General features: G+C 49.0%; 1 protein-coding gene across 5 annotated transcripts in view; it reads right to left on the reverse strand.

Annotated features, from left to right (window-relative positions):
• Positions 1–25,012, reverse strand: part of gmcl1 (germ cell-less, spermatogenesis associated) — a 94,424-nt gene that overhangs the window by 25,606 nt on the left and 43,806 nt on the right. For 3 of the 5 annotated variants that reach the window (XM_078239669.1, XM_078239671.1, XM_078239674.1), the window contains exons 4-8: positions 17,550–17,647; positions 10,627–10,739; positions 10,338–10,403; positions 8,238–8,322; positions 5,126–5,312 (exon numbers count right to left, since the gene is read on the reverse strand). In XM_078239669.1, coding sequence (XP_078095795.1) covers positions 5,126–5,312; positions 8,238–8,322; positions 10,338–10,403; positions 10,627–10,739; positions 17,550–17,647 — 549 coding nt within the window. The remainder of the gene's footprint in view (positions 1–5,125; positions 5,313–8,237; positions 8,323–10,337; positions 10,404–10,626; positions 10,740–17,549; positions 17,648–25,012) is intronic. The other 2 variants (XM_078239670.1, XM_078239673.1) reach the window with 1 other exon arrangement.

Genomic DNA, 25,012 nt, shown 5'->3' on the forward strand with positions numbered 1-25,012 from the left:
CTTTTCCCCCATCAGCCGCCTTTGATCGGAGCAGAAATGGGAGGATGTCATTTGGAAACCAGTTTCTCGAAAGAGGAGTGATGATCCATCACTTCCTGTGGCTGTCCCAGGCTGTCACCCAGTTAGCAAGGAAATAGTTCCGCCTTCCATCACCACATCAGCTCAACTAAAGCTGCCAAAACGTCTGTCACATACAGAACTTCCTGTAATTCCGCAGTACTTCTGAAACCGCCAGAGTGACAGAGTGTGCACAAGGCGGACTGAGAGAACAGTGAATGTGTGTGAGAGAGACACACACACACGCACACACAGAGGGGAGAGGCAGAGAGAGAAAGACAGAGGGGAGAGAGAGAGAGAGACAGAGAGAGACAGAGGGGAGAGAGAGACAGAGAGAGAGAGACAGACAGGGAGAGAGACAGAGAGAGAGAGACAGAGGGGAGAGAGACAGAGAGAGAGAGCGAGAGTGGGACCCAAGATAATGTGCACGTGAGACAGAGACAAAGTAGAGGCAAAGATAGTGAAAGAGGGAGAAGAGAGTGCAAGACAGAAGGAATAGAGACAGAGAGAGAGATGAGTGAGAGAGCAAGAAAGCAAGAGACAGAAGAGAGCAGGAGAGAGAGAGAGAGAGACAAAGGAAGTGAAATAAAGAGAGAGAGAGAGATATTTGAGTGACAGAGTGGACCGAAGATAGTTGTCAGAATTTTACCACCTCGCCTGCCCCGAGGCTCGTAAGATCCCGCCCAAGGCCAACGGAGAATGCCATTCTGCGAGCCTCGCCCGCCCTGATTCTGGGGCGGGCGTCCCGGTAAAATTCCAGCAAGTTTGTGCGAGAGAGACAGAGAGTAGAAACAAAGAGAGTGAAAGTAAGAGAGAGAGGGCGAAAAGAGAGCGCAAGACAGAGAAAGAGACCGAGAGAGATGGGCGAGGGAGCTAGATACAAAAGAGAGAGTCTGTGTGAGTGAGAGAGAGAGAGGAAGAGACAGACAGCTAGAATGAGAGAAAGTGTGGCAGAAAGGCAGAATGAGGGCAGTTCCATGTTCCATCCCAGCATTAGCAACTGTGGCTACTTTTCATATTCTAAACAGCAATGTTCTTGCAAGCTGTTTTTTTTCCTTTGCTGCTACTTGCTATTAATAAACCTTTTGGTAGTTTCGAGTAGAAACCATGCTCCAATAAATCATTTATTCTGCTTGTATGTAATTAGCAAACAAGTCCTGTGGGGAATGGAACCAAGCGCGCTAACTGAAATATAGTGACAAGGGTTTCTGTTGCAGTCCTGCGCTCGCTGCACTCTTTTACATGTTGGAGTGTCCCTCACGGTACACGCTCAGTCAAAAGCATGGCAATTATCATCTCCACGGTTACCAGCTGATGCCCCTGAAACATGCCCATCACCCACTGGACTAGTGACTCGAGGTGGGCAGTGCCAGGGTCTCTGCAAGCATTTCAGAGCCACCAAGATTCACTGTATTGCCACTGAAAGCAGTCAGGTTAAAGTATATTTATATAGTGTCACAAGTAGGTTTACATGAACACTGTAATGAAGTTACTGTTAAAATCCCCACGTCGCCACACTCCGGCACCTGTTCGGGTACACTGAGGGAGAATTTAGCACGGCCAATGCACCCTAACCAGCACGTCTTTTGGACTACGAGAGGAAACCGGAGCACCTGGAGAAAACCCACGCAGACACGGGGAGAACGTGCAGACTCCACACAGGCAGCGACCCAAGCTGGGAATTGAACCCGGGTCCCTGGTGCTGTGAGGCAGCAGAGCTAACCACTGTGCCAACATGCCATATGTTACAGGGGACATAGTCATGGACGATATTTAAAGTAAAAAGTAAAGTTTAAAGTTTATTTATCAGTCACAAGTAAGGCTTACATTAACATTGCAATGAAGTTACTGTGAAATTCCCCTAGTCGCCACACTCCGGCGCCTGTTCGGGTCAATCCACTCAACCAGCACGTCTTTCAGACTGTGGGAAGAAACCAGAGCGCCCGGAGGAAACCCACGCAGACACGGGGAGAATGTGCAAACTCCGCATAGACAGTGACCCAAGCTGGGAATCGAACCTGGGTCCCTGGTGCTGTGAGGCAGCAGAGCTAACCACCGTGCCACCCAGGGGACATAGTCATGGGCGATATTTCACCCCGACGTGTGATAAAGAGTGTTATTTTCTCTCCTCATGAAAACACTGGGATTTTCGCATCGCAATGATTTCAAGTCTTTTAAAGTTGGAAGTGATTGTCACTGAACTGACCAAACACATGGACTTGGGGCGCCCGAGGCAGCAACAGATATTAACAAAAGCCAAACGGTACATTAACACCTGACCGTGCCAGACGGGCAGAGAGAGAGAGAGACAGAGGGGAGAGAGACAGAGAGAGAGAGAGAGAGACAGAGACAGAGAGAGAGAGACAGACAGGGAGAGAGAGACAGGGAGAGAGAGAGAGAGAGACAGAGGGGAGAGAGACAGAGAGAGAGAGAGAGAGACAGAGAGAGAGAGAGAGAGACAGAGACAGAGAGAGAGAGACAGACAGGGAGAGAGAGACAGGGAGAGAGAGAGAGAGAGAGAGAGGGGAGAGAAACAGACAGAGTGGGACCCAAGATAATGTGCACGTGAGACAGAGACAAAGTAGAGGCAAAGATAGTGAAAGGAAGAGAAGAGAGCGCAAGACAGAAGGAATAGAGACAGAGAGAGGAGTGAGAGAGCAAGAAAGCAAGAGACAGAAGAGAGCGGGAGAGAGAGAGAGAGAGACAAAGGAAGTGAAATAAAGAGAGAGAGAGATATTTGAGTGACAGAGTGGACCGAAGATAGTTGTCAGAATGTTTTAGAGCCACACTGCACAGCCATGTAACCACTCAATACATAGGTGAAACTGCAACGCCAGCAATGACCCCTGCTTTTCTTCAGACTCAACAAGATTGTGGGCAAGGGCAGTGGGAGTGGCAAGGAACCAGTGGGCAAAGACAGTGGGAGTGGCAAGGAACCAGTGGGCAAGGACAGTGGGAGTGGCAAGGAACCAGTGGGCAAGGACAGTGGGAGTGGGCAAGGAACCATTGGGCAAGGACAGTGGGAGTGGGCAAGGAACCAGTGGGCAAGGACAGTGGGAGTGGGCAAGGAACCAGTGGGCAAGGACAGTGGGAGTGGGCAAGGAACCAGTGGGCAAGGGCAGTGGGAGTGGGCAAGGAACCAGTGGGCAAGGGCAGTGGGAGTTGGCAAGGAACCCAAGAAGCAAGTATCAGAAAGCTCTACTGAAGAAAGAGTGTTCACAAGATATAATGTGATGAAGGAGCAGCGCTCCGAAAGCTCGTGATATCAAATAAACCTGTTGGACTTTAACCTGGTCTTGTAAGACTACTTACTGTGCCCACAAGATAAAGGCAGAGACCAAGCACAGAGTGGCATTCCTACTTTTTATAACGTTCCCACGCTCGCCAACCCATACCGAATCCAGCCCATCATTTCACACCCTGTCCCCTCTCTGATCCCCAGCCCTGCCCTGCCCTTCCAGGCAGTTTCTAATTCACACCAGGAGAGACTACCACCTGATCTGTTGTTCAACCGTGCCGCGAGGCTCAATCTCAAAAAGGCAAAACTCAGGAGCTTCTTCAGGATGGATTCAGAAAGAATGTTCCCGATGGTGGGGGGAGTCCAGAACGAGGGGTCATCGTTTGAGGATAAGGGGTAAACCTTTTAGGTCACTGAAAGTGACAATGCAGGTGGAGAAGGTAGTCAAGAAGGCAAACGGCATGCTTGCCTTCATCGGCTGGGGCATTGAGTTTAAACATTGGCAAGTCATGTTTATAGCACCTTAGTTAGGCCGCATTTGGAATATAGTGTTCAATTCTGGTCGCCACACTACCAGAAGGATGTGGAGGCTTTGGAGAGGGTACAGAAAAGATTTACCAGGATGTTGCCTGGTATGGAGGGCATCAGCTATGAGGAGAGGTTGGAGAAACTTGGTTTGTTCTCACTCGAACGACGGAGGTTGAGGGGCGACCTGATAGAAATCTACAAGACTATGAGGGGCATGGACAAAGTGGATAGTCAGAAGCTTTTTCCCAGGGTGGAAGAGTCAATTACTGGGGGCACAGGTTTAAAGTGCGAGGGGCAAGGTTTAAAGGGGATGGACGAGGCAGATTTTTTACACAGAGGGTGGTGAATGCTGGAACTCATTGCCGGGGGAGGCAGTGGAAGCGGATACGGTAGTGACTTTTAAGGGGCGTCTTGACAAGGGTAGGGGGTTTTAGTTAAGTTGGGCAGCATGGTCGGTGCAGGCTTGGAGGGCCGTAGGACCTGTTCCTGTGCTGCAATTTTCTTTGTTCTTTGACGGAGATGAGGAGAAATGTCTTCACCCAGAGGGTGGTGAATGTATGGAATTCACTACCACAGGATGTAGTTGAAGTCAGAACGTTGTATGATTTCAAGAAGAAATTAGATATAGCTCTTGGGGCTAAAGGGATCAAGGGATTATGGGGGCGGGGGGGGGGGAATTGGGACATTGAATTCGATGATTAGGCATGATGATAATGAATGGTGGAGCAGGTTCGAAGGGCAGAATGGCCTCCTCCGGCTTCTCGTTTCTTTCTATGTTTCCTGGAAAGCAAACCTTCCTTAATGTCTGTCCTGGGGAAGATTCTGCCCTTTCCCCCTGTTCCTTCACTGGGAGGGACGTGGAAGGGATTATGATTGTTCATCAAACCCAGTGAGCTTGGACACAAATGGGAAACAGTCTAACCAACGGATGAGTAAGGTGCGCAGACATTACAAATTTACATCAGGATGAAAACAGGCAGTATGAACTAACTGCAATCTACTGACTCTGACAGCTTTTTATATTCTATTTATTACACAAAGGACAAATCATTGTTGCAGCTATCAGACAGTCAGCTTTATATAAATGTGTTCCACACGGCGTAAGTGGATGTGACGGCTGGAACCAATTGTGGCTAAACTCTCAAGAGAACTACCCTGCGGCAATCTGCAGGCTTCCCACGGGACTGAGTGCTGCTTAATGTCGGCTATTTACTTATCCTTAATGTGGATGAAAGAGACACAATGATAACCAGTGGCGCACAGCAAGGTTTTACCCTAAACTTTCCTGAGGAAAAGACACACCTGCAGTCTCGGGGGCACTGTACGTCGCGCCAGCGGCGGTCATGTCCAGCCGCACAGCCAGAGGGTCGAGCCCAGCAGACGGAAGACAGCGCTCACCTTTCCTACGTTTGGAGAACCAGGCATCTGCATCGGTCAACAATTGCTTCAAAGGGCCGTTCCAGGAGGGCACGAGTTGAAGGAACATCCACTGCGAAAAGGAAAGGATTGAATTCAAAAGCGGCCCGAGAGATACAATGAGAAAACGTGCACTGCGGAGGATTGACTGTTTGAGATGGTTTGTTTACACTTCGAATAAAGCAACTCAAAAGCAGCAGACAGCGAAGTACAGGTCAGTTCTCATTGTGTTCAGCCGGCCTGAGAGCTGTAAATGTCAATCAAACACAACAGCAGGGAATAAACATGTGAAACTTGACAAGCATCTGTCTTTGCTGAGACAGTACTCTATCCTGACGTAGATGACACTAAAGTGGGTACCAAATATTTCCGCTTACAAGATCATGAGACACAGCAGCAGAAGGAGGCCATTAGGCCCATTGATCTGCTCCACCATTCAATGAGGTTGTGATTGATCTGATGTGATAACGCTGAACTCCACTTTCCCACCTTATCCCCATAACCCTCGATTCCCTTACTGATTAACAATCTGTCTATAACAGCCTTGAACATACTCAACGACCCAGTCTCTACAGCTCACTGCGGTAAAGAATTCCACTGATCTATACAACACCCTGTCTCGCTGCAGGTGAGGGGAGGCGGTGGCCTAGTGGTATTTTCACTAGACTATTAATCCAGAAACTCAGCTAATGTTCTGGGGACCCGGGTTCGAATCCCACCATCGAATCCCAGAATTTGAGTTCAATAAAAAAAATCTGGAATTAAAGGATCTCCTGATGACCACTGTCGGAAAAACCCATCTGGTTCACTGATGTCCTTTAGGGAAGGAAATCTGCCCTCCTTACCTGGTCTGGCCTACATGTGACTCCAGAGCCACAGCAATGTGGTTGACTCTCAACTGCTCTCAGGCAACTAGGGATGGGCAATAAATGCTGGCCCAGCCAGCGACACCCATGTCCCATGAATAAACAAAAGTGACACCAAACTGGGTATAAAATATTTGCTGCCTATCTAATACCCTGTCCTGTTGTGGATAGGGGTAAATTGGGTATATTTTTGAGTGCAGTAGGTTTGAATAATCAATCTCTGATGCTTGTTTGGGTATTGGCGCCAGACATTGGAATAGAATGGTAGTTATCTCCCTGACATCGAGGGTAATCTGGCAGAGTATCCCCCATGAGACGATTCACAAACTCCTCACAGTGGGCTATGATTGGAGAAGGGATCATGGGGAGAGCGGAGTGTGGGGGGGGGGAACTCCAGAATGAATATTTCCGGAGTGCTTATTTGGTGTGCGGGAAGGGTCTCACACAGCAGAAAGGTCTGAGAAGCATGGACCTAAACAACTTGATAAGAACGAGGCTTCTTGTCCATCACTGGTTAGTCACCGGGCAGTTGAATGAAAACCCAGGTTGGGAATCTGATTATCAGTCTGATCACGGCATCATTGAGTGTGTTCAGGACTGAGATGGATAGATTTAACAAAGAGAATGAAGAAAATTACAGCACAGGAACAGGCCCTTCGGCCCTCCAAGCCTGCACCAACCATGCTGCCCAACTGAACTAAAACCCCCTACCCTTCCAGGGACCATATCCCTCTATTCCCATCCTATTCAGGTATCTGTCAAGATACCCCTTAAAAGCCACTATCGTATCTGCTTCCACTGCCTCCCCCAGCAGCGAGTTCCAGGCACCCACCACTCTGTGTAAAAAACTTGCCTCATACATCTCCTTTAAACCTTGTCCCTCGCACCTTAAACCTGTGCCCCCTAGTAATTGACTCTTCCACCCTGGGACAAAACTTCTGACAATCCAGTTCTGACTTTCTGGACACTCGTGGCATCAATGGATACGGAAATAGTGTGGGAAAGTGGTGTTGAGTTCGATCTAACTGAATGGCGGAGGGAGCTCGAGGGACCACATGGCCTACTCCTGTGTTCCTTTTAATCCATCACTGGTGGCCGTGCCTGCAGCTGCCTGGGTTCGAAGCAATGGAATTCCTTCCTCAAATTTCTCAACTTCTCTCTCTCGCTTAAGACATTCCTTCAAACTGACAATGTGGGAAAGTGTGCGGTTACGCACTTTGGAAGGAGGAATGGAGGATAGACTATTTTCTGAATGGGAAAATGCTTAGAAATCAGAAACACAAAGGGACTTGGGAGTCCTTGTTCAAGATTCTCTTACGGTTAACGTGCAGGTTCAGTCGGCAGTTAGGAAGGCAAATGCAATGTTAGCATTCATGTCGAGAGGGCTAGAATACAAGAGCAGGGATGTACTTCTGAGGCTGTATATGGCTCTGGTCAGACCCCATTTGGAGTACTGTGAGCAGTTTTGGGCCCCATATCTAAGGAAGGATGTGCTGGCCTCGGAAAGGGTCCAGAGGAGGTTTGCAGGAATGATCCCTGGAATGAAGAGCTTGTCGTATGAGGAACAGTTGAGGACTCTGGGTCTGTACTACTTGGAGTTTAGAAGGACGAAGGGGGGAATCTTATTGAAACTTACAGGATAATGCGAGGCCTGGATAGAGTGGACATGGAGAGGGTGTTCCCACTAGTAGGCAAAACTAGAACCAGAGGGCACAACCTCAGGCTAAAGGGATGCTCCTTTAAAACAGAGATGAGGAGGAATTTCTTCAGCCTGAGAGTGGTGAATCTGTGGAACTCTTTGCTGCAGAAGGCAGTGGAGGCCAGGTCATTGAGTGTCTTTAAGACAGAGATAGATAGGTTCTTGATTAATAAGGGGATCAAGGGTTATGGGGAAAGGCAGGAAAATGAGGATGAGAAAAATATCAGCCATGATTGAATGGCGGAGCAGACTCAATGGGCCGAGTGGCCTAATTCTGCTCCTATGTTTTATGGTCTTATGACTTCACCATGTCTTTGGTGACCAGTCCCAATATCTTGTTACTTGGCTCAGAGTCACATTCCTGCTGATCACACTCCTGTGAAGGTGCCTTGTGGCGTCTTTACAACAGTAAAGGTACAAGAATGCAACGTACCTTTTTGAGTGCTGTGTACACGTCCATCTCTACTTGCATCACAAACAAGTCAGGCGAGCTGATCAACTTCTCCATCAGAACAATGCTGGACAAGCGGGGAAAAGAAAGAGGATAGTCTGAGCAGAACAACACGTCAGCAGCAGCATCAGAAGCAGAGTCTCCTGTTCGCCTGCGCGCACAGCCTAACTACAGCAGAATCCCCTTCATCTGCTCAACTGGACAAGAGCAACACTGAACAAGAGAAGCTCGAGGTCCAGCAAAGGGGGGTGTATCTGTCACAGCTCCTTGACAATGGAGAGCATAGTTCTCAATCTCGGCTGCAGGTCTGAGTGGGCAGGAATGTGGTTTTTTAAAAAATTCATTCATGGGAGTGTGGACGTCGCTGGCAAGGCCAGCATTTATTGACCATCCCTAATTGCCCCTTGAAGAGTGGCTTGCTCAGCCATTTCAGGGGGCAGTTGTGAGTCAACCACGCTAGAGTGGGTCTGGAGTCACATGTAAGCCAGACCAGGTAAGGTCGGCAGATTTTCTTCAGTGAAGGACATTAGTGAACCAGACGGGTTTTTCCGACAATGGTTTCATGGTCATCATTCGACTTTCAATTCCAGGTTTTTATTGAAATTAAATTTCACCATCAGCCCTGGTGGTATTCGAACTCGGGTCCCCACAGCCATTACCCTGGGTCTCTGGGTTATCAGTCCAGCAACAATATCACTATGACACTGCCTCCCCCTGGTTCTGGTTAGAAAGACAGAGTCTGATGGGGTGAGCTGTCACAGGTGACCAAAGAGAGGACGTGTGCGTCCACCTGGCTCCAATGCTGAACAAATATCAGACTTGGAATTGCAAAACGTTCAGGCCATCGTAACCGTGCCAGCTCACAGGAAGAGTTCTCCAGGTAATCCCACTCCCTCTGGTCTTACAAATCTTTCAACGGTTTCGCCAATTCTCTTTTGAAAAAGGTCCCCTTGAATCCACTGCCCCTTCAGAGTAGCACATGTTCTGAAACTCACGGCACAAAGGCAATTCAACTCATCTCTCCCTCTGGAGTTTTGCTCCTCGTGGTGGCTGACCCTGCTGCCAGTGGAAACAGTTCCTCCCCATCTACTCCATCAAAACCCTTCATGATTTTCAGCACCTCAATTAGCTCTCTCCTTAAACCTCTCTGCTGGAAGGAGAACAACTCCAGCTTCCCTCGTCCCTCAGCCCTGGGATTATTCCAGTACAATGCCTCCATACCCTCTCCTGACATCCTCCCTGGCCCGTGACCAGACTGGCTGCCTAGCTTACCGCATCACAACAGTGACTGCATTTCACAAAGTACTGGACTGGCTTCATGGATTTGGGACGTCCTGAGACTATGAAAGAAACGCATGGGTTTCTTTCGCTTCTACGGAGTCACAGCACAGAAACAGGCCCTTCAGCCCAATCGGTCCATGCTGACCATGATGCCCTCCCAGTTGCCCGCGTTTGGCCCGGTGGCCATCACTGCTGCCCCACAGCGCCAGGGACCCGGGTTTGATTCCCGGCTCGGGTCACTGTGTGGAGTTTGCACATTCTCCCCGTGTCTGCGCGGGTTTCCTCCCACACTCCAAAGATGGGCAGGGTTAGGTGGTTCGGCCAAGCTAAATTGACCCTTAGTGTCAGGGGGACTAGCTAGGGTAAATGCATGGGGTAATGGGGATAGGGTTTGGGTGGGATCGTGGTTGGGGGTGCAGACTCGATGGGCTGAATGGCCTCCTTCTGCACTGGAGGATTCGATGATCCATCTCTCGAAGTTCAGGAGTAATGCGAGGAATATCGTTTTCACACATTAGGCGGATTGTTACCTGGAATAATGAATGGGTGAAATCTCTGGAGTCATTCGCCGACTGTGCGACGCCGCGTGTTTATTTGGTAAGAGTTGGCTGGAGAAGTGAACTCCCCCCTCAGGGCTCTGAACTTTGCGAACGCATTTGAGGAAACTTCAGGAGGAATTACGTCACCATTCACACACTGAATTCTCCCCAAAAACAGCCAACGTTTCACGCGCTTCTCCCAAGCGGCGAAGCAAGCAAGCAAAAGAGAGTTTGAACTGTTGAGAGAGCGGTGATGATTCACCTCAGATCCTTCAGCAGATCCACACTTTGATGTGTCATCAGGTTGTTCAAAAGCCACTCGAGGCATCTGGAATTGCGAAGAAAATCAATAAGCAATTCTCGATGAATGCCAGACTTTTAACGGCCGCAGCATAGTATTTCTATCTTAGCGAGCAATAACAATGGAAGAACAATTAGTCAGGGCACTGCACCTCGGGGGCAGTGGGACAATCATGAGTAAAAATAACATCGACGCAACACGACTCACGAGCAAAGTAAAAAAAAAACACACAACATATTCCGGAACTTACTTCTGCTTGACTGAGTCGAGTCCGTAGGTTCCAGCTGCCGTGTAGAAGCTGCAGACAGATTTGGAACTGATTGTCTCCTTCATAATCTCTCCACATTGCTGGATCAAAGCATCCTTCCAAAATCAAACAGAGAGAAAAGGGATGAAGAGTAAAGGGAGTGTCGACTGCCTCCAGGCAGAACACAACCTCAGAGCCCCGAACTGAAACCAGTCTCCCCCTGAGGATGCATCACACATAGTTGTCACTGAAGCTTTACTGTACTGACGTAACCTTTATATCACTGAAACATCTTACACCGTTTAGCAAATTTATCTTTTGACACCGGGAATGGCAGCGGAATCAGATTCACTTGTAACTTTCTCAAAGGAAATTAGATCAGTCGGAACATGTGCAGGGATTTCAAGAGAGTGGGACTAAGTTATCTGCTCTTTCAAAGGGCTAGCACTGGTGCAATGGGCTGAAAGGTCTCTCTTGCATTGTACCATTCTCGGGCTGTCTTTTGCGCAGCTTATCAATGAAGGCTCTTTGCGATGTGAAATGAATGGAGACCCGCGGCTGGGTCTCCACTTTGCCCCCGTCACACCTCATTGCCACCCAAGCCTGCCAGTGTAGCTGGCAGATGACAGCACTCACCTGGCACAGGTGTGTCCATGTTAGCTTCGACTGAAAAGACACCAGGAAACTGATGCCCGGCCACATGTTACTCATGTACAACCTCAGCTGAACAACTCCTGCGCTCGCGATGATGGGGTTTGCCCTAATTTGTCATGAAAATCAAACTGGTGCTCCAAAAGCAGTTGTAAATTTACAACACCCTGCACAGCCACCTACACACAAGACTCCTTCCCTTCCCTGTGACACTGACTCACCGTCACGCGAGCTGGCTCTGGCTAATGCAGCTGACACAAACTCATTTTCCTGGCTGAAGATGTGAACTGGATCTGAGAAGACGCCGTGCCCAGCGCTCTAACACCCAATGGAAGAGGAGAGACAATGACCCCCAACGTCAGCACTGGCACTGATACTCCGAGCAATCCACTCGGATGCCAGCTGCCTCCATTCAGGAAGTTCTAAATCCGGCAGGGATTCCCCTTCATGGCACGTTGTGCGGCTCTTCCTGCGGGGAAAGACACAGTGCGTAACACAAATACATGCCCCACTATCATGAGCGGGAGAGGGCCAATGCAGGGTCCATCGTTAAGCCGGGGAGCCTGGTCTGAATCCGGCGCCTACTGGTTTCAGGATGTCCAAACCTCCTGCCCAGGACAGGGAGGACACTACAAGATGTATTTGAATTAGGCTCCTGCTGTGAAATTGCAGAATAGCTCCATACGGTAAGTGCCTTTTGCAGCACTCCTTGTGGGCCAAGAAAAACAGGAATATTCCCCCCCGACCCCAACCGGAAGTCTTGTTGTGTCGACTGTGGGCTCTCTCTTCGCTGTATCATCGCCACCGGCCTCTCTCCCTCCGGTCAACTGTTGTCAATCCCCTTCTCCCTCACAGAAAACTCCGAGCTTCCACCTCCCAAGAAGTGTCTCTCCTCCTCTCCCCCAGCCTGCTCCCATCATCCCAAATACAGGAGACGTCAGGAAGCGTGAAGGAGAACATGCCCCTGTCTACGTCAATGGGGACGAAGTAGAAAGGGTCGTGAGCTTCAGGTTTTTTGGTGTCCAGATCACCAACAACCTGTCCTGGTCCCTCCATGCCGACACTATAGTTAAGAAAGCTCACCAACGCCTCTACTTTCTCAGAAGAATATAGAAATTTGGAATGTCCCACTACGACTCTCACCAACATTTACAGATGCATCATAGAAAGCATTCTTTCTGGTTGTATCACAGCTTGGTATGGCTCCTGCTCTGCCCAAGGCCGCAAGGATCTACAAAAGGTCGTGGATGTAGCCCAGTCCATCACGCAAACCAGCCTCCCATCCACTAACTGTCTACACTTCGCGCTGCCTCGGCAAAGCAGCCAGCATAATTAAGGACCCCACGCACCCTGAACATTCTCTCTTCCACCTTCTTCCTTTGGGAAAAAGATATTAAAGTCTGAGGTCACGTACCAACCGACTCAAGAACAGCTTCTTCCCTGCTGCTGTCAGACTTCTGAATGGACTTACCTTGCGTTAAGCTGATCTTTCTCTACACCCTAGCTATGACTGTAACACTACATTCTGCACTCTCTCGCTTCATTCTCTATGAACGGTATGTTTTGTCTGTATAGCGCGCAAGAAACAATACTTTTCACTGTATGTTAATACACGTGGCAATAATAAATCAAATCAAATCAAACCATCGCCTTGGGATACAATCTTCGGCCACACGCCATCCAACTGGTCTATCTTGGTGTTCATGCTTCTTCTAATCTTAACTCAACTAACCCTATCACCACCTTCCTCTGTCTCCTCAAACGCATCTGTGTTATTTATCTCACCAGCAGAAACTTTTCCTGAATGCCCTGCTGGATTTATCAGTGACTATCCTCTCTTGAGGACCCCTAGTTTTAATCACCCACAAGAGTGCAAACGTCTCCATGCCTTTCCCATCTTGATAAATTTCAAGATCTCCCTTCTCTTTGCTGCAGCATGGAGCCCCAGCCTGTTCAATCGTTCCTGATGGAGTTGGATTCGGATGGATGCAATCAAGCAAAGTTAACATGGTTCTGTTCTGAAGAACGAATCTTGGACAAGATACAGGGAGCGACAACAAAGCTGATCCCTAACACTGAAGGGCTGGAAACCAAGTCTGTTCATTCTTAGAATGAGGAGAGTTGGAGGAGTCCTTGTTCAGGCAGACAGGATATCCCGGTGGAGTGGCAATGGTTAATCATAGAAAGAAATCATAGAAACCCTACAGTGCAGAAGGAGGCCATTCGGCCCATCGAGTCTGCACCGACCACAATCCCACCCAGGCCCTACCCCCACATATTTTACCAACTAATCCCTCTAACCTACACATCTCAGGACTCTAAGGGGCAATTTTTAACCTGGCCAATCAACCTAACCCGCACATCTTTGGACTGTGGGAGGAAACCGGAGCACCCGGAGGAAACCCACGCAGACACGAGGAGAATGTGCAAACTCCACACAGACAGAGGAGTATGATTCCAAGTCAAACCACAGCTTGTAGATTGGAATGACGTAGTTATCAGCCAGTGTTGTGTTTACACTTGGACTAGAATGTGCAAACTCCACACAGACTGTGGAGTATGATTCCAAGTCAAACCACAGCTTGTAGATTGGGACGACGTAGTTACCAGCCAGTGTTGTGTTTACACTTGGACTAGTATAAGGACGGCACGGTGGCACAATGGTTAGCCCTGCTGCCTCACAGCGCCAGGGACCCGGTTTCAATTCCGACCTTGGGTCACTGTCTGCGCGGAATTTGCACCTTCTCCCCATGTCTGCATGGGTTTCCTCCGGGTGCTCCGGTTTCCTCCCACAGTCCAAAGATGTGCGGGTTAGGCCATGGCTAAATTGCCTCTTAGTGTCGGGGGACTAGTATGGGGTTATGGGGATAGGCCCTGGGTGGGATTGTTGTCGGAGCAGGCTCGATGGGCTGAATGGTCTCCTTCTGCACTGTCGGGAAACTATGATTCTACGAGAGCAGTAGATATTCTGTTTGATCTTCTTCCTCAGTACTTGAGGGGGTTCTGCTGTTTCAGTCTTATCCCTGCGAACACTGTCCGCTGCTGATCAACAAAAGAATTGTGGGCAGACCGCTGGCCTGAGCTTGATCTTTCACAGCTCCGGCAGACTGTCAAGCTGTCAAATTATTCTGTTACACTGGCTGAATAAACTGACCGCAAATCCACGTCTGCACTCTCACATAAAAGAACTTCTTCTTGGTGATGCACTGGCGGCCTGCGGAACAGTAACCTAGCAACGGGCTGCATCCCCCAGTGAGGAAGGCCAAGGGGAAAGGCAAAACATTAAAGCTTTTCCGACAACGGGAGGAGAGGAAAAGAAAAGCTAAAGCAGCTTCCAAAACTCACTGGTGCGATCTGAGCTCACCCCAGGCTCAACAGAAAGCGGTGTGCTCACTGACCCAGACTGGCTCCCACTCTGCCAACACCTCCATTTGTGGTTACCAGCCTCCCATCCATTGACTCTGTCTACACTTCCCGCTGCCTCAGCAAAGCAGCCAGCATAATTAAGGACCCCACGCACCCCGGACATTCTCTCTTCCACCTTCTTCCGTCGGGAAAAAGATACAGAAGTCTGAGGTCACATACCAACCGACTCAAGAACAGCTTCTTCCCTGCTGCTGTCAGACTTTTGAATGGACCTACCTCGCACTAAGTTGATCTTTCTCTATACCCTAGCTATGACTGTAACACTACATTCTGCACTCTCCTTTCCTTCTCTATGAACGGTATGCTTTGTCTGTATAGCGTGCAAGAAACAATACTTTTCATTGTATGTTAATACATGTGACAATAATAAATCAAATCAGACCAAAATCAAAAAAAGACATAGGGTATACTTGCCTTTACTGGCCAAGGCATTAAGTTTAAGAGCATGGAGGTTATGCTGGAACTGTATAAAACGTTGGTTAGGCCACAGCTGGAGTATAGTGTGCAGTTCTGGAATCTACAATATAGGAGGGATGTGATAGCACTGGAAAGGGTGCAGAGGAGATTTCCCAGGATGTTGTTTGGGCTGGAGAGTTAGTTATGAAGGGAGATTGGATAGTCTGGGGTTGTTTCCTTGGAATAGAGGAAACTGAGATGTATAAAATTACGAGGGGCATAGATAGAGTAGACAGGGAGCAACTTTTCCCCTTGGTGGAGGGATTATCACAGGATTCCTACAGTGCTGAAGGAGGCCGTTCGGCTCATTAAGTCTGCATCGACTCTCAGATACAGCATCTTACCCCAGGCCCATACCGACCACCCCTCCACCCCCCGGCCTATCCCTTTAACCCCACACATTTACCTTTGCCAATCCACCTAACCTGCACATCTTTCAGATTGTGGGAGGAAACCCACGCAGACATGGGGAGAACTCCACACAGACAGTGACCCGAGGCTGGAATCGAACACAGGTCCCTGGCGCTGTGAGGCAGCAGTGCTGACCACTGTGCCACCCTGCAGCCCTCCATATCTGCAGGTGGAAGATGCAACAAAGGGAGGCGTTGGCCTAGTGGTATTGTCGCTAGACTATTAATCCAGAAACTCAGCTAATGTTCTGGGGACCAGGGTTCGAATCCCGCCACGGCAGCTGGTGGAATTTGAATTCAGTTTTTTAAAAAAAATATCTGGAATTAAGAATCTACTGATGACCCATTGTCGATTGTCGGAAAAACCCATCTGGTTCACTAATGTCCTTTAGGGAAGGAAACCTGCCATCCTTACCTGGTCTGGCCTACATGTGACTCCAGAGCCACAGCAATGTAAAAAAAAAATTATTAGTCACAAGTAGTCTTACATTAACACTGCAATGAAGTTACCGTGAAATTCCCCTCGACGTCACACTCCGGTTCGGGTACACGGAGGGAGAATTTAGCACGGCCACTGCACCTAACCCGCACGTCTTTGGACTGTGGGAGGAAACCGGAGCACCCGGAGGAAACCCATGCAGGCACAGGGAGAACGTGCAGATTCCGCACAGACAGTGACCCAAGCCGGGTTTCGAACCCGGGTTTCTGGCGCTGTGAGGCAGCAGTGCCAACCACTGGGCCACCGTGCTGCCCCACGCTTTGTAATTGTGGTTGACTCTTAGCTGCCCTTCGAGGGCAAGTAGAGATGGGCAATAAATGCTGGCCCAGCCAGCGATGCCCATGTCCCAGGAATGGATAAAAGAAAATGAAGCAAGAGCGAGGACGGTGATGGGAAAGGCTGGGTTTGGCAGCAAACTAACCGGAATGCTGAGTAAACAACTCAAGAAGCGACTTTGCAAAGAGCTCGATTTGGAGCATTCGATCGACGTGAGGCTTGGCCCTCGGGGAAAGGGAGGCCAACTTAGCAGCCCTGAAACATGGGTTTGGGGGCGGCGGGGGAGGAGAATGGAAAGGTTCAGCTGGACAGTAAAAAATAACAAATGATGGGGTGTTGACGAGAGTGAATGAACAAGGAAATGTCCTGAACACAGTGAGGAACAGAGAGTCTGGGGCGGGCACATCGCAAAAGGAAACAAGACTTTTTAAAAAATGTGAGGGAGGAAAAAGAGGAAATAAAAGACCATCAATGTTGGATCATAGAATAGATCATAGAATCCATACTGTGCAGAAGGAGGCCATTCGGCCCATCAAGTCTGTACTGAATCCCACCCAAGGCCCTATTCCCATACGTTGGATGTCGTGAAAATTGAAGGGAGTTATTGAGAAATGAAAAGGCTGGCACAGGATAGTGTCACCTGATGAAGGAGCAGCGCTCCGAAAGCTCGTGATACCAAATAAACCTGTTGGACTTTAACCTGGTGTAGCAAGACTCCTTACTGTGCCCCACTCCAGTCCAACGCCGGCATCTCCACATCATGACACAGGATACAGAGAGAGACATCTAGAAAGACTGGTATGAGGTAAGGAGCTGCTTTCGACGATGGTGATTAAAGGAGGAGGGTGAGGGAGGGAGGTGAAGAGGTTTGGATGGGAATTTCAGAGTTCATGGCTGAGACAAGCGAAGGAGCGGGCAGCAATATTGGGCCGATTATACCAGAGGTCACAGTCAAGGCACAGAGGTTTCAGAGGGTTGTGGAGATGGAGGAGGTTACAGAGAGAGCAAGTGGGAGGTGAGGCAATTACTAACGCAGACACCGGCTCGTCATTCACGCCAGGAAAGAGCCAGCGTCAGTTGCTGATGAAGACTAGCTGTGAGCTGCAGGAGCTCGGACAGTTCTTCCCAAGCTCACATGATGGGCGGGTGGGATGGGGGAAGGGGTTACAGTGACTCCTCAGCACTAAGTGTTGCGTTTCGAGGCTTACCAGCTGAAGCATACAGGCAGCTGCCAGAATCGTCACCACTCGACTCGGATGGATTAAGACATCGTCTCGATACAACGACCCAAACACCACTTGCAGTGCTGCCAGAGAGAAGAGTGGAATAAGAGCTTGACATGACACAAACACGTTTACTGGAAGGTCGTCAGATCCTGTCAAATCACCAAACCACCTCTCACTGTGAATTCTATTCAAGGTGGCCATATTGCTCAGCGAGTGGGGAAGCTGTTGAACATTTGAACATGCAAATTAGCAGCAGTCGCCCACTCAGCCTCTCGAGCCTGTTCCGCCATTCAATAAGATCGAGCAGGTCTCAACCCCACATTCCTGCCCAGCCCCCGATAACCTTTGACACCCTCGAATCTATCTGTCTTTACCTTGAAAATATTCAGACTCTCCTTCCACCGCCTTTTGAGGAAGAGAGTTCTAGAGACTCACCCCCTGAGAGAAAATTATTTTCCTCACTGTTATGGTCCAGGTCAGAAACTCTAAAGTGTTTTATGGAGCCCGCCGGGATCATAGGTTTTGCCTCTTGTATTTGGCTAGGATAAGCATGATAATGTTTCACTGCAGGTATGATTCAAATGACCCACTAGGGAGCTTTTATCAAACAAAGTTCATTTCCGAACACAGTTAACACGTATAGTAAGAAAATTAGCAAGAACTCTTATCAATTACAAACAAAAAACAAAACCATTATAATGTATAAATCTTAATAAAGATATCTAACGTGTTCCAATCAAACCAATTCCGTAGACAAACCTTTTCACAGGATTAACACAGCAAAGGGGGCGGCACAGTGACACAGTGGTTAGCACTGCTGCCTCACAGCGTCAGGGACCCGGGTTCGATTCCTGGCTTGGGTCACTGTCTGTGTGGAGTCTGCGCGTTCTCCCCGTGTCTGCGTGGGTTTCCTCCGGGTGCTCCGGTTTCCTCCCACAGTCCAAAGATGTGCGGGTTAGGTTGATTGGATATGCCAAATTAACCCTTAGTGTCCCGGGATGTGATAGGCTAGAGGCGTTAGCAAGGTAACTAAGCAGGGAGAGGGCCAGGGTGGGATTGTGGTCGGTGCAGACTCGATGGGCTGAATAGCCTCCTTCTGCACTGTAAGGATTCTATGGTTTCTAATGCTCGTGATACTGGACTTGAGACCTTTGGATGAAGTCTGTAGTTCTCTGGATAGACTCAGAACAGTTTGAAGTCAGAACAGCTTCCCAAAACACCAGGGACTCTCGGCAAACCACCAACAGCCAATTCCCTCCTTCAGAAAGGCAAGACCTTGCTTTCAGCGAGCCAGCAGAATATCCAAAACCAGGGAGAGAGAGAGAGGCTTCTCTTCAGCTTGATGTCCCTTCTAAAATTAAAACTCCAACCTGCAGCTCCAAACTGAAAATGAAAAAGCTCCTATCACCTGACCTGCTAACCAGGTTTTCTCCTAACAATGCAGAGTCATAAACATCCCAGTAAAAATAAACAAACCCCCGTTTAAGCAGCACTAAAAAAGCTCTCATAGACAGCCTGGCAACATTGAGAAAAGCAAACTGAAAAAGTTTCCTTAAAACTGCAGAGTAAATGATTTTTAAAAAAACACTTCTTAAAGGTCCACTAACGTCACATCATCCCTATCTTAAATAAGCAACCCCTCATTTTTGAACAGCCGACCCCTAGTTCCAGATTCTCCCACAAGAGGAAACAGCCTCTCCACATTCACCCTGCCAATACCCTTCAGGATCTTGTATATTTCAATCAAGTCACCTCTTATTCTCCCAAAATCTAGTAGATACAAGCCTAGCCTGTCCAACCTGTCCTCATTCAACAACCTGCCCGTTCCAGGTCTTGGTATTAAAGCTGTGACGATATAGATCCAAGAAAAATATTTTCCAATGGTTACCAACACGGTAATCTCCCAATCCGGTCAGCATTCGAACACAACAAACAGGCAGGAGGCCATTCTGCCCCTCCAATCTGCTCCATCATTCAAGAAGGTCATTGGCTGGTCGACAGAACTCCACTTTCCAAGCCAACCCCTCAATTCCCTTGGGAGTCTAAATATCTATCAATCTCAGCCTGCAACATACTCAGTGATTTTTCTCGGTAATATTGTGAACCTCTTCCTTTAATCGAATGCTATCCTGACCCTCTTCAATTCGACATGCATTAATCACTGTTCTTATACAGCTTCTACTTCTCTGCGGATTGATTGAAAATGATTAAATATTTAGTTAAATGTTTGTCACTTGTCCATCGAGAATCGGTCTATTTAATGTAAATTCCCAAAATGCCACCCTGCTCTGTGGTCTTGGCTTTACTCTGTACAAATTCCACCGCCACCCCCCCCCCACCATCACCGGCTCCACCTGCCCATCACACCCCCCCCCTCCCCCCCCTCCCACCCCATTCACAGCACCACCCTTTTGAAATCTGCCCCCCCCCAACCCGACACCAACCTATTTTTGTTAGAAGGCCATCCTGCAGCCCAGAGAGCTGGTCACAGTGATTCCAGCCCTATTTAAATGAGGCCCATCCCAATGGAACAGTTCTGTCTTTCCCCGTTCCTAGTGCCATATCTGCCGCGCCACTCTGTGTGCCACCCATTCAAGCAGCTGATCTGGTAATCCGAATATCACCTCAGGGCATGGCTCAGGCAGTAATCCAGAGATTATTACCCTGCAGGCTTTGCTTTTTAAATTTGGTGTCTATAAGTGGTTGATTTAAATGGGTGCTTCGGTGGATCATGCCAACTGGATCCTTCCCCTCCCACTCCCAATTCTCCTCCAGCAGCGAGGAGATGTGTTTAACCCCCGTCTCCGGACGGTAAATCTTCCTGGCTGTACAGAGCAACATCTATCACCCTTACCGTTCCCAAACATGAACACGTTCCATTCACGTCACACTCCAGAGGCTTGCTGTGTCACTGTCAGTGTGCTCACCCACCCGGCCGACCATGCCCTCACCCACACAGGTTTGCAAGGACTTCCAAACTGCTGGGTTTGGGCAGAGGCTGAGGCTCCTCCAGCTTTGGATTTCCTTAGCTATCTGCCTCACTGCCCCTGACCCCGTCCAGCTTCTTCCCCGAGGAGGTGTGACTGCTTCCTGGATCAAACCGTCCTGATAACGCTCCCGTTCCCTCCCAGATGCCACCCAATGTTCAGGTCCTCGCAAAGCAGACAACTGCTGCAGACGTCTGGAATCACAACACTCTCCATTCTCACCTCAGCCAACTTTACTCAGCTCATTAAGGACTTACAGCCTTTGGTCCTTTAGCTGAGAATGTGATCTAGTTTGAAATGAAAGGCAAATTAAATGATTTACCTTCAGCATGGACACTGGAGACAATATAGAGCACCACCCTACCCCCCAATCCCCACGCCCGCCCAATCCCCACGCCCGCCCAATCCCCACGCCCGCCCAATCCCCACGCCCGCCCAATCCCCACGCCCACCCAATCCCCACGCCCACCCAATCCCCACGCCCACCCAATCCCCACGCCCACCCAATCCCTGCTAACCATCACTCTGCGATCATCAGGCAGAGAATCCGAGCGCAGCTTCACGCTTGCAACTGTTAAAACCCTCACTGTTCTCAGAACGATGGAGCAGTGCGAAAATGCCCAGATTTCAAAAGGGTGGTGCTGTGAACGGGGTTGGGGGGGAGGGGGGGGGGTGTGATGGGCAGGCAGAGCCGGCGAGGGGGGATCAGCTGAAGTGAGAAAGACAGGACAGACTAACAAGGACCACCTGAGTCGCAGGCAGTAAACTCTTCCAAACTGGCAGCGCGCACAGGCTGTTAATCCAAGTCAGCCCACTCTCTGTGGCCTGCTGGCCTGTGCTCCATGGGGGCCACGGATGAAGCTGAAATCAGAGTTCCCATTTATTAACACATTTCTCAAGCTGCCAATACGAACAGACCTTTGTGCTGATTTATTGAAGCAAACCCACTCTCCAAAAGGCACCCTGCTCACAACAGTTGACCACTGGAAGCAGGGGTGGGGGGGGGCACCATAGAATCCTTACATTGCAGAAGCAGGCCATTCAGCCCATCGAGTCTGCACCGACCACAATCCCACCCAGGCCCTGGGACTCGAATGGGGCGCTGCCCACAGTGTGATGTATGCAGTCACATAGTCAGAGAACACTGTAAGCGGTTAGCCTGCATGGTGGGAGCGACTCCTGCAAGACCATACTTGGAGCTACCAATCAAGGTGTTCATGTTTAAACACACACGCCTCAAGATCTCATCAATGAGCCACCACCACTGCAACACGAAGAACATAAAGATTTACTAGGATGTTACCGGGACTTGATGGTTTGAGTTACAAGGAGAGGCTGGGACTTTTTTCGCTGGAGCGTAGGAGGCTGAGGGGTGATCTTATAGAGGTCTATAAAATAATGAGGGGCACAGATCAGCTAGATAGTCAATATCTTTTTCCCAAAGATAGGGGAGTCTAAAACTAGAGGGCAGAGGTTTAAGATGAGAGGGGAGAGATACGAAAGAGTCCAGAGGGGCAACTTTTTCACACAGAGGGTGGTGAGTGTCTGGAACGAGCTGCCAGAGGCAGTAGTAGAGGTGGGTACAATTTTAAAAAGCATTTAGACAGTTACATGGGTAAGATGGGTATAGAGGGATATGGGCCCAACGCGGGCAATTGGGACTAGCTCAGTGGTAAAAACTGGACGGCGTGGACAAGTTGGGCCGAAGGGCCTGTTTCCATGCTGTAAACCTCGGTGACATTGATAGTATGGAGAACGATGAGGAAAGAGATTGCAGGAGGCGAAAGGGACTGGGGGGGCGTGGGGGGGCGTGGGGGGGGGGGGGGGGGGGGGAGAGAAGAAACAAAGATGTGGCAAGAATGCTTCTCTCTCCACAGATGCGGCCTGACCTGCTGAGATTCCCAGCACTTGGTGTCTTTATTTCTGAATTTCCAGTTTCTTTTCTCCAAATTCCTTCACGGACAAGCTGTGCGTGTTGTTGGCGAAGCCAGGGCTTGGTAACGTGACGGGGAGCAGCTGCTGCATTTTGCTTGGGTTCAATTAGCTTATCGAGGTTTGAAGTGACGGGAATTGCATAATTTCTTGTGCGGCGTTGGGGGGGGGGGGGGGGGTCGGCAAGGTCGGGTAATGAGATCCTTCGGTACCAGGGAAAGAGAAAATCTGCCGCTGAAAGAAATTTGGATCATTAAGATTCTGAAATGGTGATTTTGAAAAAGAATCAGTAATATAGCTGTTCAGAGACCGCTGTCCGGCCCAAAGCAGCACGATAAGCTCGCAGAGATAATCACAAATCCACTTGCAGAAACTTTGTGCTATCATTCAAAATTTTTTAAAACTGCCTGATCTTAACAGCAGTGGTTAATATTGCATGAACGCGTTTGCTGTGCTGACAATAAGATGGGTCGCAAAGGGGTCTCCCAGACTGGGAGAAAACCCACCGTCAGCTGCTAAGTGGTGTTTTTTTTTCTTTCAGCAGAATAAACACCCATTCCTCTCACCCTCGGGGATCTGGAGCAAGATCCAACCCGGACTGACGTTCAGAGAGCTTCATTTTTGTTTTGGAGGAGCTGAAGGTGCCTTCGAGGCCAATGGAATTCAGTACAACACTGATGGTAACACAGCTGCCACCACCTGGAGGAGACACTCACTGCTGTGAGCGACCGGTGCACTGAAGTATAAAGGGAATATGATGCGCCACTGGCAATTCCAGAGGGCCATTCGCAGAACATTGATGTAACAAGAACTCACCACTGCCTCTATCTTTGCAGCCTTGGTGCAGCTGAAGAGCTTGTGAAATACCAGCGAATCTGCTGTGACATTGTTCATAGCAAGTCAGAGGATATTGTGTTTCAGGTCATGCCTGTTGACAGGTCTATTAACTTGGTGCGTGCTCATTCCCCTCTCTCTCTCTCAATGCTGAGCTCCAACTGCACTCTCCAAAGGCAGCAGAATGGAGATGGGCAGCTCAGCAAGTCCGTGACATTGTCCACTAGGGCATAGGTTCTGTAAACTTCCGTCTAACTCAGCAATTCTCAGTCACACGTCAGCTTCTGTGCTCGAGACGTACATTGGCTCCTCACCCAGCAACCTTCAAACCCACCAGCTTCACCAAACCTTTCCAAACAAGTACATGAATGAGATGGGAATAGAGGGATATGGTCCCCGGAAGGGTAGGGGTTTTAGTTAAGTTGGGCAGCATGGTCGGTGCGGGCTTGGAGGGCCAAAGGGCCTGTTCCTGTGCTGTAATTTTCTTTCATCTATCTCCCTACCCTCCATACTGCTGTTAACTCCTCCAACACTAACGCCCTCCCTTTCTCCCTCCCCATCTCTGTAACCTCCTCCAGCCCGATCTCCTCCAGCCCGAGCTAAAAGATGCACAGGTTAGGTGGACTGGCTATGGTAACTGCATGCAGGGTTACGGGGATAGAGCAGAGGGGAGGGGCTGGGTGGGATGCTTTTTTGGAGAGTCGGTGCAGACTCGATGGGCTGAATGGACCCTTTCTGCAATGTAGGAATTCTATGGTTCTATGATTATACTGAGGGGCAGAATGAGTTAACACCTGCTCTGAGCCCTCATGTTCACATATCAGAAATCATTTCCATCTCTCGCTCAGTGCTGAAACCGAGGAAAAGATTTGATCAATTCAGAAACATAGCTGACAGCCATTTGTGAATTATTACTGCAGCGGGAAAACTGAACTTGCATTTTATTATTGAATACAAATACTTACAGGAGACTAAGGAAACTTGACCTCCCTTTGGGAAATAAGGAAGGGCAGGTGACAGGAGTGTTAGTGAGGGATCACTTTGGGACGAGTGACCATAATTCCATCAGTTTTCAGATAGCTATGGAGAATGATAGGTCTGGCCCAAAAGTTAAAATTCTAAATTGGGGTAAGGCCAATTTTGATGGTATTAGAGACAGGAACTTTCAAAAGTTGATTGGGGGAGTCTGTTGGCAGGCAAAGGGATGGCTGGTAAGTGGGAGGCTTTCAAACGTGTGTTAACCAGGGTTCAGCGGAAGCACAAGAGAGAAAATGCTGGAAAATCTCAGCAGGTCTGGCAACATCTGTAAGAAGAGAAAAGAGATGATGTTTCAAGTACAGATGACCCTTTGTCAGGGTAAGCACATTCCTTCTTGAGTGAAGGGCAAGGCTAGTAGAAGTATGGGAAGCTGGATGACTCGGGATATTGAGGCCCTGGTCAAAAAGAAGAAGGAGGCATATGACATGCATAGGCAGCTGGGATCACGTGGATCCCTTGAAGAGTATAGAGAGTGTCAGAGTAGAGTTAAGAGAGAAATCAGGAGGGCAAAAGGGGACACGTGATTCTTTTGGCAGATAAGGCAAAGGAGAATCCAAAGAACTTCTACAAATACATAAAGGGCAAAAGAGTAGCAAGGGAGAGAGTAGGGCCTCTTAAGGAACAATAAGGTCATCTATGTGCGGATCCACAAGA

The sequence above is a fragment of the Mustelus asterias genome, chromosome 22 (assembly GCF_964213995.1).
Source record: "Mustelus asterias chromosome 22, sMusAst1.hap1.1, whole genome shotgun sequence".
In the NCBI taxonomy this organism is placed as follows: domain Eukaryota; kingdom Metazoa; phylum Chordata; class Chondrichthyes; order Carcharhiniformes; family Triakidae; genus Mustelus; species Mustelus asterias.